The 19,496-nt window shown below is 38.3% G+C and overlaps 1 protein-coding gene across 1 annotated transcript; it reads left to right on the forward strand.

Annotated features, from left to right (window-relative positions):
- The first annotated feature begins 10,233 nt into the window (after positions 1-10,233).
- exosc3 (exosome component 3) lies at positions 10,234-12,142 on the forward strand. Its single transcript, XM_085417175.1, has 4 exons — positions 10,234-10,518; positions 10,748-10,897; positions 11,025-11,176; positions 11,274-12,142. Exons 1-4 carry the CDS (start codon positions 10,294-10,296, stop codon positions 11,479-11,481), a joined length of 735 nt encoding a protein of 244 aa, XP_085273301.1. The 5' UTR covers positions 10,234-10,293; the 3' UTR covers positions 11,482-12,142.
- Positions 12,143-19,496: the final 7,354 nt, after the last annotated feature.

A 19,496-nucleotide genomic window follows, 5' to 3' on the forward strand; every position in this document is an offset into this window, starting at 1 on the left:
ATCCCTCTAACATTTGGGAATCCTGCATCGTCCCTGATGTGATCCAGGTTTGAAACTGAGCTGCTTTTTGCACAGTTTAATTTGAAGCAGTGAACGCCTCTCAGAGACCAGAACATGCTGTTAAAATGATCTTGTTTCAAGACCGAACATCAACATCAGCCGTGAGCTGTTCGATGAGTGTTTCCCATCAAAATCAAATTTCAGACATGAGCACAAAACAAACTCATAGTGAGTCTAAATCAAGTCAGTAATAAGTCACCAATATCATTAGTTTAACTCTTATCAGCTTCAGTTCATCTGAAACTTTGGAAACGGTGAGGATGACCTCTTCTACAAACATGCTCTCCCTGCCTGATTTCATTAAATTACCGGGCCTTTTATTTAGTTAGTATGAGCAGACTCTGGGACTTCCTGTCAGTCTGCTCTCTGTGTTTGGCTTCTTTTAATGCAGAGCAGGTTTAAAGCTGCGGCTCAGGTGTCAGCTGTGGAGATGAGTGACAGCAGCAGGTAATGCAGGACAGCTGCGGCTCGCAGCAGGGCACCACGCGGAGCGGGCACAGAAGTTGGAAAAGTTCTCTAACTCAAACCTTTCAGCTCCGTGTAGCACGAACATCTGACCCAAGGTAACTGAGTTGCATAACCCTCAGGTGATGGGAAATTTCAGCAATCACGACATGAACTTGTTTGTTTTAGACTTATGAGTTTATAAGTTGGTAAAATGTTTCCAGCACCACACATAGGGTGAAGTATTTTTTCTCTGAAAAACTAAAATCAATGCCAGAGAGGGTTAAAATAATTTAATGAAAATGTGAATTCCACACCAACCGCAGGAATAAAATATTATTAGTAAGACAGCAGGAATAAATATAAATAAGAGAAATGCATACAAAACAAGAAAAAGGCACACATGAGAGAACAGGTCACATGACAACACAGCATATTCTCTGAATTTTGTACCCGCAGTTTGAACTAAATAACAGGTAACACATGTATTTATTCAACTTACAGACAATGGAAACAAACAGAAAGAAAACTTGAAGTCATTAGTCATGTTAGTTCAATTCAATTCACTTCAATATGTATAGCACCAAATGAAATGGTGTTTTTCTCAAAGCCTTCAGAATGTAAGGTTAAGATCTTAAAGTAATACACAGCAAGGTAAGCTTGCAGCGTATTACTTTAAGGTCTTAACCTTACAGTATTAAAAAGAAAACCCTAACAGACAAACTCTGAGCAAGCAATATGTAACAGTGGAGAGGAAAAACCAGGCAATCGCGACCGCGCCAATTTAAGACGCAAGCAACCTCCGCTGCTAAACAAATTTATAGACTGAAGATTTGGAGACAAAGAAGCCTAAATGGAGACAGAAGACAACGCCGTCAACCGAGAAAACTATGTAGAAAAGACGGAGGACGAGTGCCTGTGGCCGTACCGGAGGAATGGGTTTTTCATGTAGAGAGGGAGAAAAGGAGACAGCGTCCAGATGCAGTGCAAACTTTGACCTCTACAGTGATATCAGCTTACAAGACTTCAGCATCTAATCTAAAAAAAACACATTGAGGTAAGAAGTCTTACAACTATACCTGTACGATATTGTTTTTTTTTATTTTTCATGTGTGTTAAGGTCATTAGTTTGGCTAAGATATTGTCACTGCCGTTGGTTAGCCTGATACAGTATTAAAGTAACACGGAGCTAGCTAACTCGTACAATTATAATATAACACAATTGAGCTACACTTCTTAGGAATGTTTTAGCTTATTTAGACAACCATCATCATTACAATAAATTAAATCTTGAGTCATATAAAACTCAGAGGCCTAAAATCAGCTGGTCTATATTAAAAACAAAAATGGCACACACTGCTGAGCTGCATCTCAAATTAATCTTCCAGCTCTCAGTTGACACATAGCAGAGCCACTGATGGATCAGTATCATCGGCCAAATATAGGTCTATCATAGTGACATGGGTCTTAATCGGTAGGGTTATATGTTTCCCAATGTGATTTTTTTTTTACAGAACATAATGTGGATTGTTTTGATTTGTTAGCTCTATGGGCAGCATTTTTGTGTATGTGATCCGTTTTCTGAACTAGCGTGCAAAAGATTGAGAGGGTGTCGCATATTTGACATGCTTGCCGGTGTTGTGCCAAAAAGTGATTGTCTGCCAAAAACTGATTTCCGGTATTTGCCAAAAAGCGATTGCTCATATTTAAAGTGCTATAAGTAACTTGTTGGGCTATAATATGTTAAACATATGTCAAATGCATCCCTTATGGATGACATAAAGTCATCTTGAGCCACAAACAACATTCGTGTAACAAGATACAAGCCGCAATCAGTTTTTGGCAGCGACTTTTATATAACCTTTATTTATGCAGTAAAAAAAATCTCATTAACATTAAAAATGTATTTTGTAAGAGTAAGTTGCCCAACAGGACAGCAGAAATGGCAGCAAATATTACAATAGTTCTGTAAAAATATTTTAAGTGGGGATAAAGGACCGGATTGGTTATAATGTAAGTACAAGTTGTAAAGATACTTAAAAAACAGATAATTTTTTAATTCTTTATGTAACCCCTTTGTATCCCCTGTTCACCGAAGTCTATTTACGAACATACGTAAAGATATTACACATAAAAAATACACAGAAACACTGGGAATCAGTTTTTGGCAGACAATCACTTTTTGGCACAACACCGGTTCTCTTGATGATCAAGGTAAATATGTGAGTAAAATTGGACACCTACCAATATGGTTGCAAATTTTGTGAATTTTCTTTAATAGACGGTTGAAAACGTGAGCAGACTCTTAATATTTAATAAGAAGATCCCTATTTTTTTGTTTTGTTTTGTTTTGTTTCACACATGGTAATGCATTCCCATACACAACCTTCCTTTCAATTAAAGTAACACTGTTTCCATGCATGAAAAGGAGCAGGAAGAAGAATAAATTCTTATTGATACCTGCCCCCTATCTGTGATAATACAAGTAGGCAACCAAAATTACACTATGACAATTTTCTGCACATAACAAAACAAAACAAAGCAAACAGAACAATATACTCAACAATGAGCAATACCACTAAATATCAAACTAAAAGGATCATTTTTCTACAATTAAATTCTATTCTTTTCAACTTCTTCATATTGGTTTATCATTTTATTCTTATAGTAGGTTTTAAATTGGGAAACATTTATACAACACTTAAGATGATCACTGAGAGAATTCCAGTTTCTTATGCCATTGACTGTTGGACACATTTGCCTTTGTGTGGTTCGAGCAAACCGGTGCTTAAAATAAAACTTCCTTCTGCCATCCCCATTTTCTGAACACAATACAAATAAACTTTGTAACTTAAGAGGTAGTGTTTTATTTTTCGCCCTAAACATAATAGTTAAAGTCTGTAATTTCACTATGTTTTCTAGTTTTAACAATTTCGATTTTATAAACAAATTATTAGTGTGTTCTCTATATTTAACATTATGCATAATTCGAAGCGCTCTCTTCTGTAATAAATATGTAGTCATTAGGGGTGCAACGATACACAAAATTCACGGTTCGGTTCGGTTCGATACTTTGGTGTCACGGTTCGATATTTTTTCGATACAAAAAAAATGTTCATTATAAATATATATTTTAACTCAAAAGTACAGTTTTTAAATTTAACCCTAACCCTTGTGCGTGTTTTTTATTTTGACAGCGAATGCGCACCTGCGGACCACTTATGTGCAGCCCTGGTTATTTAGCTCGTCATATTGCAGCCACAGAAATTCTTTTGTCCATGAAACCATAAAGCTGCACTTTCTTTTTGCCTTATAGTCTGATTTGTCATAACTTCTCCGTTTTGTGGTAAGCTTTTCTTTGGCTGTCACTTCTTCACCCTGACCTGTCTTATTTGGCTCAGCAGAACTAAAATATATATCTGTCTGTGAAGGTTCTCAGTCATCCAGGTCATCGTAGTCAAATATATATCCTGCTGCTTTTACACACACTCACATAAGCTCAGCGATTCTCTGCGCGATCAACCTCTCACATGTTTAAGCTTGCTGCAGGAGATTTCACTTGTCATGTTTGCATAGTAAGCTAACGATTAATAAGACGATGTCAGAGGAATTGGTGCACAAATTATCATCACTCACAGATCAGTGCTGTCGCTCTCTATACACAGTTCGCGCAATTGCAAAGTGAAAGCAAAAAACAAGCGCAAATTCAAACGCATTTCAATATGTCACATATTGACAGTGGCTCACCGATGCCAATGACATAATTACCCAGCTACATTTCTGAAAGAATGCAAAAGCATTGACATATATTTTTCTTCCTACAATAGCCCGACGGGCAGGGCAGAGATAGATTTTGGTAGCCCGACTGAAAAAATCGCTAGCCCCCGGACGTCAGGCTAGCGATATTGCAAGCCCTGTATCTGATTGAGGAATCACTCATCTTTGGAAAAGAGAGTTTATTACAGAGAAATGGCTCTTTCCAAAATAAAAGCTATACTATCCGCTTCTTCTGGGCTATATTCTCAGCAGCATATTAAACATATAAGGAGAATCATGTGCTAACAGCTGTCTAAATGACTCGGCTAAAGTTAGTAGCATGCTTGCTTGTTTTTTTCTGCTTCCACTTGTCTTTGCACTAGGATGATGTCGGCGTAAATGTGCAGTCATATTCGTTGTGTTCCCACTAGTGCTTTCAGGTTAATCTCGTTGAAATGACCTTAACGCCACAACACGGCAAATCTCCGTTAACGAGCTACCGCCGATCGCTCCGTGCATGGGGCTAGACGGCCAACACGTTAACGAGCTAACTGCGCTAACACACTAGTTCCCACCCATGTAATTGAGCATTGCATGGCACATCCAACATACTGTTTTACTTTAGTCCATGACTCGCTTACCTTCAGGGTCATACGTCACATGAAAACCAAAATAATTCCAAACGCCAGATCTGAATGAGGGTGGGGGAGGTCCATGTTGCAAGGAGAGCTTAACTTCTGTCTCGCTAGCTTGCCCTGCTCCTTCTGACGATGCTGTCTGTGTTGAGCGCTCAGTGAATCTGCATTCGACTACTCCGCCTAGGCTGCACTGTCGAGCCTAGGCGGAGTAGTCGAACGCAGATTCACTGAGCGCTCAACACAGACAGCATCGTCAGAAGGAAAGTTGATAAAATAAATTACAAATTTTGTATTGTTCGATACATATGCGTACCGAACCGAAAGCACTGTATCGAACGGTTCAATATCGATACGAATATCGTTGCACCCCTAGTAGTCATAGTGGCTTTTGTTGTTGTATCTTACAGGTTGAGTCCCGCAGAAGTTGCATTCCTAAGGCTGTACCACCATGAAGCCACTGGTGAAAGCTTCAAACATCCTCCAGTCTGAGTCCACTTCCTTCATGGGAGGGCTGCTGCCAGTAATCCAACAACTACTGTCCAAACTTAGCAGGCTGGAGACATCAAGCAAGACATGCATGCCACTCATCAGAGTGCAACATGGCCTTCAAAAGCATTTTGGACCGATGATGGAGGATCCAGAGTTGGCTGCAGCTGCAGTCCTCTTACCCAAGTTCAAGCCTTCCTGGACTGATAGAGCAGATGTAATGTAGGCTGGTATGCAAGATTCATATGATCCCATTTTTGTGTACTATTACATTTGAACACATGTTTATGTCACCTAATACATTGTAAGTTATTGATGGTGTGTCCTTAATATCAAACGATCCTTGTTGAGAATTAGCTGATTTTAAGTTTGTGTGTTCAGGAATAATTACTTAAATTTAAATAACAAAATTGTGTTATCTACTTGCAGCCTTGACATACATCATACAACATCTTTAAAAGATTGAGCATGAGAGTGAGGATCAGCAAAGAGAGTCATGAAGATGAATTCTTCTCCAGACCAATCTCCAGAAGGCTGCAAATTGCAGTTGAGCTTGATGGTTATCTTGCTTGTGCCACAGACACCATGGAGCTGCTGCACTCCTTCTCAGCCATCAAGAACCTCTCTCTTAAGCTGAACACAGCTCTGCTTGCTTCTGCTGCGTGTGAACAACTTTTTAGCTGTACTGGTTTACTCTTCACAGCCAAACAAAGCCAGATAGCCTCTGTCAATTTAGAAAAGCAGCTCTTGCTGAAACGGAACAAAAGGTTCTGATAGTGAAGTGTGACAGAAATGCTATTATGTGTGAGAGTTTAAGACACTTACCTGCCTGTTGTTCACAGTGTATTGGGAAAGGTTTAACTGTTCCATGCAGGTTCAGAAACATTTTTGTCATTGTTTTAACAAACAACTTTTCTGCTGTATATTTATATTTATTTACAAAACAAATTACCTTTCTGTACCTTTTTAATCTGAGAAATGTGCTTTGAACATAAATATTTTATACTGATGAATCGAATCGAATGCCTGCTATAGGACCAGTCAAAGGATTTTCAAAAGTGACTCCATGAATTTAAAAGAGCCATTATAATTTTAAAACTAGCCAATTTAAAGTCTCCAATTAGTATTCTAGAAACATTTTAAAATCGATATCACTATTTTTCCTACATTACAGAAACCTTGTTACTTGACTCGAAGGTTCAATATCTACAGCTTGTCCACGTCCGATTTAATATCAACAATTTCATCTTCAATTAATTTGCTATGTAATTCCATAAGAACTTCTCCATGTGTCCAGTTTTTACACAGGACTTCAAAAATCATCTGTCGAGGTTTGTGAACTTCTCTAAGGGGATTTTGGCAAATTCATCCTTGGTTTTAGCCCAGATTCTGTTGGTAAGCCTGTTGCAGATGACTGCAACTCTTTCCTGAGTGAAGAACGTGCCGAAACATTTTCCAATCCGCATAACTAGTTTTTCTACACAGATTTCCACTAATATATTTATGTTTCTTGTGTCAACTTATCAATATCTGTTACTAAAAATTACTGTCTTTCATCTGTAATAAAATGATCAGTGTGGCTGCTCTACCAGGTGTAACAATTAGGTTAAACATCCAGGCATCCATGAAAACGGAATTTATTAAACTTAATGGAGTTAGCAGGAAGTTAGCTCGCTAGTTTTTATCTAAATATAATATAGCCTGTCCTGACTGAGAGATTTCTGAAACAAATTAAAACGTACAGCTCTGCTATCACTTCCGACATAAATGAAGACAAGAAAGTAAACAGCACTGACGTTTGTAGGGTTACTGAAGTTTGGCTAGCTGATGTGCTACGTGATCGCTAGCGACACAGCTATGTTAGCATAATATAAACAGTGAAGGTCGAGGATGAACGCTAACTTTATTCCACTCGATAAAAGTTGCCGTGAGGATTCTTGATGGTCAGGGTCAAATGCAATCGCATGGCAGGATGCTGTAAACGGACCAAACTTAAGTCAGGAGAACAACTGAGATAATTCATCCACTGAGCTTTAAAATGAATAGCGGTAATAAAAACAGAGAGGGCGACAGTGATCACTGACTGTTTTAGGGGCTTTTTGAGAATAAAAAGAACCAGATACAAAGCATTAAAACTTGTTAAAAACACAAAAGCCTTATTTAACGCAGGGTACTTTGGAAGCAGGATTCATCACGTCATCAATTAAAGACCGGATAGTAATAGTAGCAGTTACTGTTACTATAGTTACATTATACTGTTAGTGCAATTACATTAGTATCTGCTACTGCTACCACACTTGAAGTGTTGGTCCTTGGTGTGGATTAAGTCTGATGATTCAAAATAAATTGCAGTTCAAACTTTCATCTTCTGTCATCTTCTTAATTAAAATAGTTGCAAATATCAACATTTCTTCTCTATAGTGTCCAGATGTTTATAAATCCAGTGGACCAGATTGGTGTCAGAACCTAAACCACATAACCACATACTGGGCAGTTCTAGCATCACAGAATACTTCAAATACAAGAGTCATATATTAACATGTTGATGTGCACTAACTAATAACGCATTTGATATATTTCCATCTATATAAGTATGAGTTCAGAGTGCCCTCCGACCTACTATATCTTCTATATAAAAGTAAACCCCACAGTAATCACATTACTGCTGTAATGTGTAATCAAGCTAAGACGTTTTTAAATGTTAGGCTCCTGTTCCAAAAACCAACAAAGTGGGATTTTCATGGAAGTGAGCAAGTCATACTCTTTAACAGAATAGGATTAGGGCCACTGGGGGAAAAAAGTGCGCACATCAAAATAAATCTGAGGAAAAAGTCAGAATTCAGAGAAAAATAAGTCAGAATTCTGACTTTTTTCTTATAATTCTGACTTTTTTTCTCAGAATTCAGACTTTTTCCTCAGAATTATTTTTTTCAGAATTCTGAGAAAAAAGTCAGAATTCTGACTTTAATCTCAGAATTCTGACTTTTTTTTTCTTAGAATTCTGACTTTTTCCTCAGAATTGTTTTTTCTCAGAATTCTGAGAAAAAAGTCAGAATTCTGAGAAAAAAAATCAGAATTCTGACTTTGATCTCAGAATTCTGGAAAAGAAGAAAAAAAAAAGATGTGCCCATTTTTTTTTCCATTGGCCCTAATCTTCTTCGGTACAACCCTTTACTTTAAAACACAAGTAATACTTCATTTACCCCCTCAAGAACATTTATATTACTGTGTGTGTGCCCCCTTCATGATTTTAGCTTTTTGCATATTTGTCACCCTGATCATTTCACTGTAACATCTCAGTTGAGGTAAAAAAAATAATAATAATAATTAAGAAAAAAATGGAGCGAAAATGGCATCCAAGGGAGAGTTCAGGGAGAAAACCACTGCTGAGTATAAACAGGACAAACGCTCATCTCACATTTTTTGAAATGCTTCTGCATGATCCCAAGACTTTGAGGAAAATATTCTGTAGACTGTTTGGATAGACAAAAGTGGAACTATTTTGAATCCCATTACATCACACTAACAACATTTCACATTTCAAACATGGTGGTGGCAGTGTGATGGTACCCAGGAGCCATAAATTCTGCTCTCTACTAAAATCCATCCATCAGTTCCTGTCCTGAAGCTCAAGCACACTGAGGTTAAGCAGCAGGACAAAGATCAGAAACACAGCAGGAAGTCCACCTCTGGATGGCTCAGAAAAACAAAATGAAGGCATTAGAGTGGCTGAGTCAAAGTCCAGATTGACTCAGCCAAGATGCCAAGATGCCTTGGTGTGACTTTAAACAGGTCTGTCATGCTGGAAAACCCTTCAATGTGTATGAAATGAAAACAATTCTGCAAAGAATAGTGGGCTAAAATTCCTCCACAGCAATATGAAAGACTTATATTGTCAGTTATCAGAAAACCCAATTGCAGTTCTTGCTGCTAAAGGTGGTGGAAAATTTTAAAAAAGATCTGTCTCTGCTGAGTTAATGGTAAAAATCTATGCTCTAAATTTTGCTATTTTCCTTTATTATGGCCTGAATTGAATGAGTTGATTGATCTCTCGTTTGCTCAAGAAAAGAGATCTGCTGATGCGCAAAATTAATTTGAAATTAACTAGGTGTGAGGTGTATATTTACATAAATAAAAATAGAAAACAGCAGCTGACTGGACAAAACCTGCCAAAATATAAAATAAATACAAAAATATATTCATACCAATTAAAATGTACAGTAAGTGCCATTAAATGCACAAAATGTAACAACTAAAGAATCATTAATTATATAATGTGACATAACTGTTTTATTGTAAATTAATTTAGATTGGATCCTCTGTTTGTCTACACATATTTATGTATTTATTTAGTTGTTTATTTAGGTGTACAATGATCCTCACTGTAAATGACACTTTTTTTCTTGTAAATTATAATGTTACTCTTGGATTTTTGTTTTTTCCCTGTTTATTTAATTGTTTGTTGATACAATTGGGACTTCACTGTTTAGCCTTTTTTCTCAGACGTATCCCTATTTTTTTCTCTTGTCTTTCAATCTACTGTCATATCAAAGTATCTGAAGAATAAAATAACACTATAATGATGTATGCTTTTGTTCTCAATTTATAATCACTTTGAGATGTTAAATAACATATTTAATAAAGAGACATGTTAAAAATTAGGTAAAGATCAGTCAGACCTGGTAACAATGGTTTGGGTCACACATGTTTTTGGTTTTTATTTTGTTTTGTTTTGTTTTCTAAATCTACCAACAAATTACTGGCATGTTTGCCAGCATGTTGTAATACCTCCTGACTGACAGAGGGCGCTGTTGGATGTTTCCTGCGTGTGATACTGGGGGGGGGGGGGTTCCGGTGGAAAACAACAACAACCTGTTAGAGGAGTTAACGCTGAAGAATAGGCGGCAGCATGTTTTCTACCGTGAAGGAAAGGGTTGGGGAGGTGCTGTTACCGGGGGACGAGTTCTCCTTCGAGGCCGAAGAGAACATTTCTCTGACGGCGCCGGTGAAGTCGGAGAAGGTGATGTGCGGTCCGGGCCTGCGGCGCTGCGGTGACCGGCTAGTGGTATGTAAGAGCGGCGTGCTGCGACACAAGGAGCCCAACGTGTTCTGGATCGATTCCCAACAGAGAAGGGTGAGAGAAATATTAGTAAGATAACGCCAGTGTGAGTTTCTGATAACCTAATTCATCGATAGGGGCTGGTTTTCTGCTCTCTGGATGCTAATTTATCTCAGAAACCTGGAAGTGTGAAACGTGTGTTTCTCTCAGTGTTCAAGTATAACCCCGAATTAATCACAGCACCAAGCAGACCTCCGTAAACCAGTGCGTGCTGGGAGCTGATTATGTCTCTCTTTATCCTCAGTATGTCCCAGCTAAAGGAGAGAGCATCATCGGGATCGTCACCGCCAAATCTGGAGATGTCTTCAAGGTGGACTTCGGAGGGAGTGAGCAGGCGTCTCTGTCCTACCTGGCATTCGAAGGAGCGACCAAGAGGAATAGACCCAACGTCCAGGTATCCAAAATCAGACTGGAGTTTGGTGTGCAGGGAACTCTAAAGGTAATCCACCTTTAGGTTAAAGAGAGCCACTGTAATGATTCCCCCTCTCTCCTCCCTGTGTGTTTGTGTGTCACCTGTACAGATGGGCGACCTGGTGTTTGCTCAGTTCCTCATAGCCAATAAGGACATGGAACCAGAGCTGGTGTGTATTGACAGCTCAGGACGAGCTAATGGGATGGGAGTGTTTGGAACAGGAGGTCTGCTATTCAGAGTCTCTCTTGGTCTTGTCAGAAGGTAACTGACACATGGCACCCTCTGCAGCTAACATGACACCAGCATTTGTGTCTATGGTCTTTTTAACTCAGGCTAAACATTACTTTCCCCCCCTCAGGCTGCTGGCACCCCAAAGCAACATCCGCTCAGACCTTGAGCACCTCTTCCCGTGTGAGCTTGTGGTCGGGATGAACGGACGCATTTGGGTCAAATCGGCCAGCGTGCAGCAGACGCTGATCATTGCAAACCTGTTGCAGAGTGCCGAAACCATGACGGCCCAGCAGAGACAGCAGCTGTTCAGGAAGGTCCAGCAGGGGGCGTTCTAGACGACTTCTTGACTCCAGGACACCGACTGAACCAGCAGAGCCCACACTGTAGACCACTTCAGACCTGAGTCCAGGTGTAATACTGCAGTGATGTCACTCCTGGGCTCTGTGACATTACACTGAGCATGGCTACAGCTGTTCAGTGTTTAAAGGATCATTACATGTTTTCACATGGAGCTCCAGTCTGAACGTTTTTGAAAAGCAGCTGTCAAAGAACCTGCCCACTCAAAAACCACAAACATGACAGACTCAAGATGAAAATAAATAAAACTAGATGAGGGTGAGGGGGGAATATTTAAAAAAAAAAAAAAAAGTAATGTCAAAATTATAAATGTTCAGAGAAGTTGAGGATTGACCAAAGAGCGGCTCCTTCCTACAATCCTGGAGCAGTTTGGTGACAGTCTGTGCCTTTTTCACCACATCACAAGGTAAAGTGATCCCTCAGAGATCTGCATATTAATATCTCAGATCCAGGACCAGAAAATTCCACTATTAATGAGATTGAGAATCTGTGATCAACTGGAGTGCTGATGAGGCAGGAATGGATCTAGAGCACATTACGGAGATCTGTAGAGGTTACAAAGAAGGGTCAACACTGTAAATACTAACTCTGTGCATACATTTGATTTATTTGCCAATAAAAGCCTTTAAAATGTATAAATTGCTTTGTTCTCTATGAGATGGAGACATTTAAAAAAGCTGAAGCACACATTTCTGACACTGTCAAAACCTTTAGCCATGATTATTTTCTTTTTTTTAATCGGCTCCAAGTCCAACATGAACAGCTTGGCTTCCTGATGGCAGACACAGCAGCAGCATAACTGGAGACACTGCGTGATAAAATTTGTATTTTCATGATTCCTTTAGATTTTCAGATAGTCTGAAGTTGATAATTGTCCCCCTGTTAATGAACCCAAAGATGGGATCAGGATCAAAATTAAAAACTGAAGCATAACGTGCATTTATCAAATATGGATTTAATTTTTTACTTCTGGTTTTTAAAGAGGTTTAAATTTAAGTGTTAAGTAAAAAGAAAATTGTTTTTAATTTTTTTTTTAATTCTAAATGACTGTAGGTGACCTGCAGCATCTGTGTTGACCACCAGGGGGCAGTGGAATACGGCAACACATAAAAACAAAGACAAAAGAAAATAATATTTAAAAAAGACCAAAGCAACTGTTTCATAGACAGTGATAAGAACACAGTTTCATGCTTGTTTACTGCATTAATATTATCTCATAAATTCACAGGAATATTAATGCTGTTCTGCAGCTTATAGATCTTTATCTGCTGTTGTCTGTCACCTCTCCCTCTGATAACGTCTCTGACTGGAGCTCACTTGGTCAAGTTTGAATAGAAGAGAAACGATGCACCAAATGCCTCCTCTGCTATTGTGCTATCAGATAATGAACCACAACCTGCAAAGGCAGTTGGTAACCATGACATAAAGAAGTAACCGCCAACTTCCTTATCCTCCCTTATCTCTGACTAGGGTTGCCAACTCCCTGAAAAATAAATAAGGGACACCTCGTGGCCAGGGCCGGGCGACCCAGTTGTCTTCACCCTTCCCAGTGTGGTGAATTTTCTAGCTCTTTTTTTGTGTGTGAAATTATTTTTTTAACCATTTCACTTGAATTTGATTTAAGTAGATGTGTATTCTTTGTGATATGAACACATGTGAAACAAATGATCATTTAGCCATTTATTTTTTAGCTCAAAATGACAACATTAACACAATAAAACAGGTCTCCTTCTTAAACAGAAGCCTGTCATGCTTAACTTTTGAGAATATAAGTAAATCTTTCTTTAAAAGAACTCTGTCCTGCTTAACTTAAAATAATAGAAAACAATAGAAAGAAAAACATTCTTGTAACAGTGCTCATTTAGTGCATTTAGTACAATTGGCTTCAGTTGAGGTATTATTTCAGCTTTTCTAATGCTAATCAGCTGCTCCTGTTTGTAAACCCGCTTGTTCCCATGATTACGCATCTTAACTCATCATCATTATTCATCTATGTATTACTTTTATGTATTAGTCATCTATTTGTTGTAACCATCTATCCTTACAGTTGTTTATTACACAAAATAAATTATATTATCACACTTCTGGCCACATAGCGCTGATATTCACTGCACATGCCCATATTAACTTTTTCCAGCCAGGTGTTTTCCTTTTCCCATTTTTCCCTTTCTCTGAACAAACATTGCTGCTCTAATGCTGGGCTTACACTGTGCGATTTTAGGCCCATTTTGAGCCGATTTTTGAGTGATCGGACCGATTTTGGCCTTCATCGTGCATCGTGTAGTATACGTGGGGTAACGAGAAGTGATTAACACCTCACGACCAGCTCCCGATCATCAATCGCTCGTGACTCACCACAGCCGCTCACACTGCTCGCGCGCAAACACGTAAACGTTGGTGTAAAAGATGGAGCAGCACGGCTGTGCAGCGTGTGATCTGGACACAAGCAATGGAGGCACACAACCGTGAAAATAGTTGGATTTACATTGCTGCTCAGTCACAGCTGCCCGATCAATGTTTTTCATTAGCAATTTAGCAAAGTTGATGGTGGTGGTGTGCGTGTCTGTGTGAGTGAGTGAAAGACGGAGAGCGCGACAGATTTTCTGTTATAACCTTCATGTTATGGAGGCACAGTGTGAGCACTCAGGTCGCATCAGAGCATCGGGCGGTATAGTGTGAGACCTGCATCGTGACCTACCAACTTCTAACCCCTGCGAGTCAATCGTGCAGTTTGAGCAGGAGCTGAATAACGTGACTGAAAAAATCGCACAGTGTTTGCCCAGCTTTAGGTGTACTGTCGTCCGAGACTTGCACCGCAGTGTCGGCGTTTGTTTCCCTGTTGTGGTCATCTGTTGTCTTCCGGTATTTTCTCCGTAAGCGACCTTTCCTTGACCAATGAGATGAGCGGTAATCTGAATTGTCATACTCGTAAGTGTGCTGTCAGCTCATTGGTCACAAAGCAGGAGAGGGGCTGGGAATTATGTTTTCAAACAAAGCGTTAATTCCATTAAAAGTTATAGACTACTTTTGATTCTCACTGTATTACGGGACAAAGTGCGTCCCTTATTAGCTCAATACGGGACGTGTACTTTTGTTTCGAAATACGGGACGATTCCGTTTTTTAAGGGACGGTTGGCAACCCTATCTCTGACACATGTCTGATGAGGGCTTAACACAGTGCAGTGATGGTCTCAAACATTCATCACTTTCTAAAAATGATTCTCCAGTTTTTTCATTTAGGAAATTCAGGCCTCCACACTTAGTCTGGTTTCACATGTGGGTGTATGGAGGTCGCTTCCCTTATATCAGGCTTGTTTTGTATCTTCTGTTTGGGGAAAGAACAGATTAAATGTGCACCTGTCACCTCAGTTTGTCAACAACTTGTCACTTTTAAAATCTCGGGTTTGTTTCAGTAAGATTTCAGATTATGTTCCAAGCCCTTTTCATGTTCTTTGAATGAGTCAGGTTTATCTCTTATCTGAAGATTAGTTGCCAAACTAGAAACTTTTCTGCATCCCAGAGCCCCAGCGGCATGAGACATTCGTTTAATTCAAACCAAACTCAGACTGGCAAACACCTTGACTCTTGTTCTTTCCCCAAGAAGCCACATTAGGGTATCGAAGTTATAGGAAAACAACTTTATTCCAAAACAAAGGTGAGCAGAGCAGCTTGAGGACTGGTTTTAAACAGTTGTTAATGACAGTGAGCCAGGGTCAAATTTGAGGAAGCCGGTCGGTTTCAGGCTGATGATCAGCACTCGTAGCACCACAATGACACTGCTTCTTCACAGAAAATGAGAAACTATTAAATGCTTATAGGTAGTCTGTTATATGGTGATTGATACCTTTATTTGGTTTTGTCAATTGTAATGAAACATCATCAGGGAGCACAAATTGACACCTGATTCTTCAGACAGGAGATATTTCTCATGATAGTAAGGCTGCAGACATGAAGATGCTATGAGAAGTAATGCACAAGAAGATGCAACTGAGGAGAGCGCAAAACATGCATTGAGTGGAACGTTCTAGATCACTGCAACTGTATGCAAAACCTTTGTACCTACTTGGAAAGTCAAATATGTGACTGAACAGGACAGCATTTTGGGAACTTGCGAGAAGATATAGCAGAAATCTCAGGGTTGAGTTTAAGAGTAAGAGTAAGAGGTCAATATATGGTGCCACATTTGCCCTTGACCTCCTTAATAGAATACAAATTTGAAGAAATTTGTATTGCATTCAGTATTTAAAAGTCCTTAACTGTGATTTTGTTATTTTTCATATTTCTTAAGTTTTAGTTATTTATATTTTATTTTTTGTAGAGACAGCAGAACTTCGGAGTCCTGAAACAGCGAAGAGCTGCAGGGACTCTGGTCCTTCAGCAGGGGTGTGCTGTTTCATCAAGATCCCAAAAGGTTGATTCTGTTCATCTGGACTTAGCTTTTTCAGTGGGAGAATCGTTTTGTCACTCATCCAAGTGACTTCTTCAGTCTCAGCTGACTGCAGGTTTCTTCATCCTTATAAACAGTAAATTTGCACAATGACTGAAACTAGCCCACTAAATGAACAATGGGCTGTGACTTCAATTTGTTTCATGGAGACTTTAGCAATCATCAAACCTCCAGGTCTGAAAATACCTCAAACTCTCTCAAACTTTCTCTTATGACTACATTCAGTAAACTCACTCTGATCAACACGCTGATAATAAAGGTGTTTGGTTATAAATCTTGTTTGAAAACCACCTTAAACTTCCCGCTGACACTCCCAGTGTCATCTGGAAAGGTATATTACAGTCCTACCATTAGCTCCGTTTATTTACTCAGAGCAGTGCTGGACAAATCTCACACTTAGATGTGACATCAGCAGTGTTGGTCAAGTTACTTGAAAAAAGTAATCAAAACTAATTACTGATTACTTCCCCAAAAAAGTAATCCCGTTACTTTACTGATTACTTATTTTCAAAAGTAATGAATTACTTAGTTACTTTTTAAAAACACGATTTACAACCTGAATAGGTGATAAAGCGATAGATCTTTCAGCCCAATTCTACTTTTTCTGCATAATCCATCATACAAAATGTAATCAAATGGAAAAGTCTCTTTTTTTTAAACTTGTTTTATCAGTTTTAATCTTTTAACTTTATGCATCAAGCAAAAATTAAATTATATGCAACATTCTCTGACTTGAAGAAATTAGTTTAATATCTAAACCTATTTTCTGCACATTCCAGCACATAAAATAAAATATTTGTTGTGTTTACACTCAGTCTTTCAAATAGATGCAAGTAAAACACAGCAGAAAATAAATAAAATCAAAGACTAGCGGTCCTGTTGCTCTATTTTCACCTGTAAAGCAGGAGTGGAGTAGGCGGAGGTGTGCCTTGGTGCAGGTGTGCCGCAGTGGGCAGTGGAAGAATCTGCGAGTTTCTCTGTGAATTTCCCATTACGTCGTTGCGCACTAGGAGCTTGTTTAGGGTTTTTTTCGCTGTAAAAAGAAGTTTTCTTCCCACGCTAATGTTTTTGTCACTTTTTATGGAATCAAACTCAAAGTAAGGTCAGTACTTCCACGCTTTAAACACTGCATGCTCATACTCTCTCCCGCACTCGATATATGATCCACTGTTGCAGCGTTCCTACAGGAAAGTAACAGTAATCTAATTACCGTTTTTACAATAGTAAACCCTTACTTTACTCGTTACTTGAAAAAGTAATTATATTACAGTAACAAGTAACGCGTTACTGCCCATCTCTGGACATCAGTCACTCTTTATTTGGTCTTATGTCACATGACCACATGCTGAGCCCATCCATGCTGGTGCTCTGTTGGTGTAGAAATACACTGAGGTCATACAATCGGTTGTTTTAAATGTTTCCTATTAGATTTTTTTTCTCTACTCAGACACTTAATTTATTTAAAATGCTGTCTGCAATACTGTTCTTGATGACCCTGATGAAGGGGACAAGCTGAAACTCTTCGGTCAAGTCATAAAGCTCTTCTTTATACTACATGACTTGGTGAAACTTCATTCTCCATCAAAGGTGTCAGAGCAGCATTATGTATAAACAATACAATATTAGATTATCAAAATGTTACATGTTATTTTCAGTAATTATCTCACTATAATAGTATCCAGAACTTGAAGAACTCATTTGTGAAATGATCTGATGGATTTTAATCCAGTCCTGTGACCAGCATGAAATGCAGTAATGAAATTAAGAAAGAATCATTGCATTCAATTATGTCTTCGATGCAGCAACTGTCAGTTAGTTCCTAATGAATTAAAGTAGCTATGCTGTATTTAAGCATATGACACATCTTTTTGAAATGTTTTTTAAAATATAAGAGTGGAATCTAAGGTAACCTCTGAATATTTAAACTGAACAGCATTTTTTTAACTGTTTTCCATCAGTGTAGATACTTGGGTGAATACGTTGTGTTCATTCTGAAAGAACAGTCACTGATTTCTGTTTATTCAGAATAAAATATGAATGATTTTGGCACTTTTTGAATACTGAATGTTAATTTGGCAGCAATTTGTTCAAGGTCTTTAACGTGTAAATATAGCACTGGGTCATCAGCATACATCAAGGTTTTAACACCATCACACAGATGGAAAATCATATTTACTAAATTGTTTATAGTGAACAGCAATGGTCCTAAGATTGAGCCTTGTGGTACTCCCATACAGGCTCTCAGTTATATTTTCAGTTTTATCCTGAAACACTGAAAGCAGTACGATAAGCAGGAGTCAGGACTGAATCCAGTTTGTTGGCATTGATAGACAGATGGAGTTAGATGTGGAGCAGTAAGCTCGAAAACCAAACTGTATGGGGTGTAGTAGATTTTCTCCAGTTAGATAGGCCATCAGTTCTTTAGACACAACCTTTTCAATCATTTTTGAAGAGGCTGGTGGTATATTGATAGAGTTACAGTAGAGGTTTTTAATGGCATGGGAATATACCTTCCTCCAATGACTAATTAATAAAATGACTAACAGAAGTAGTTAAAAACTCCTTATAATTCTTTAGGGGAAAAGTATCAAGCCCCCAGGTGCACTTTGCTCATGAGTTTGGCTATAGTTTAGATATTTTTACGTACTTTATCATCATCATCTTTGTAATTGGGAGTTAAAGTAGTTTTACCAATTAAAATAAAGCAGATTGTATTTCTGCAAACTTTATTAATAAAATATTAATAACAAACATTAATAAAATAGTCATTAAAACTGTTTACAAAAACGAGACTCATTTTGTATGGCCCAGTTTACTTGAAGTTGTATGGATATATTTTTCAGGTGCTCTCTGATTAATACTTTTCCACAGTAATTTAGTATTTCTCTGTTGTGTTCTGATCTCGAGGAAGAAATTTGTTAAGTTGCCCTGTAACTTTGTTTCTAATGATTCTGTACATGCAGTGGTCAGTTTTAAGCTGTGATTTTAAATATTTGCTTTTAGGACTGTATCACTTTCCCTCATTTACTGGCGTAAAATGTTTTTTAATCCAAGCAAAGTTCCTTTTCTGTTATGCTTCGGAGGCACAGCTTTTATTGAATTTGGATAGAATTTCCTGAAACTTGAAAAATTTGAAGATTTGCAAAAGTTATTTTATTTCAGTAATTTAACTTAAAAAGTCAAACTAATATATGATATAGACTCATTACATATGAAGAAAGATATTTCAAGCCTTTATTTTTTTTATAATGTTGATGATTATGGCTTACAGCTTACGAAAACCCCAATGTCAGACAACCTCCTGCAGAATCAGGCACTGGCAGGGGTAGCCATCTGCAGCAACAAGTTGGGGGGTGAAGACAGGAAGACAGGACTATAGTGTCTTTCTTTTTCAGGCAAAACAGATTCAAACGTTAAATAAGCTTTCCGAGTCAGAAAGAGCAGTTGGGCGGGGCTTCTGTGAATAACATTTAACTAAAAAACCTGTTTTTCAGTAGCAAAAGCTTTTATAATCTTCTAAGAAGCATCAAAGCATATTAATGGTGC

This window comes from Rhamphochromis longiceps, linkage group LG2 (assembly GCF_057381845.1).
Source record: "Rhamphochromis longiceps isolate RC_006_pf linkage group LG2, R_longiceps_female_GT1.1, whole genome shotgun sequence".
Classification (NCBI taxonomy): domain Eukaryota; kingdom Metazoa; phylum Chordata; class Actinopteri; order Cichliformes; family Cichlidae; genus Rhamphochromis; species Rhamphochromis longiceps.

Excerpts from the sequence above, each read along its gene's own strand:
- exosc3 (XM_085417175.1), top strand. The coding sequence starts at position 10,294 with ATGTTTTCTACCGTGAAGGAAAGGGTTGGGGAGGTGCTGTTACCGGGG. Across the intron at positions 10,519-10,747 it reads TCGATTCCCAACAGAGAAGG|TATGTCCCAGCTAAAGGAGA; the intron begins GTGAGAGAAATA and ends CTTTATCCTCAG. Across the intron at positions 10,898-11,024 it reads GGAATAGACCCAACGTCCAG|ATGGGCGACCTGGTGTTTGC; the intron begins GTATCCAAAATC and ends TCACCTGTACAG.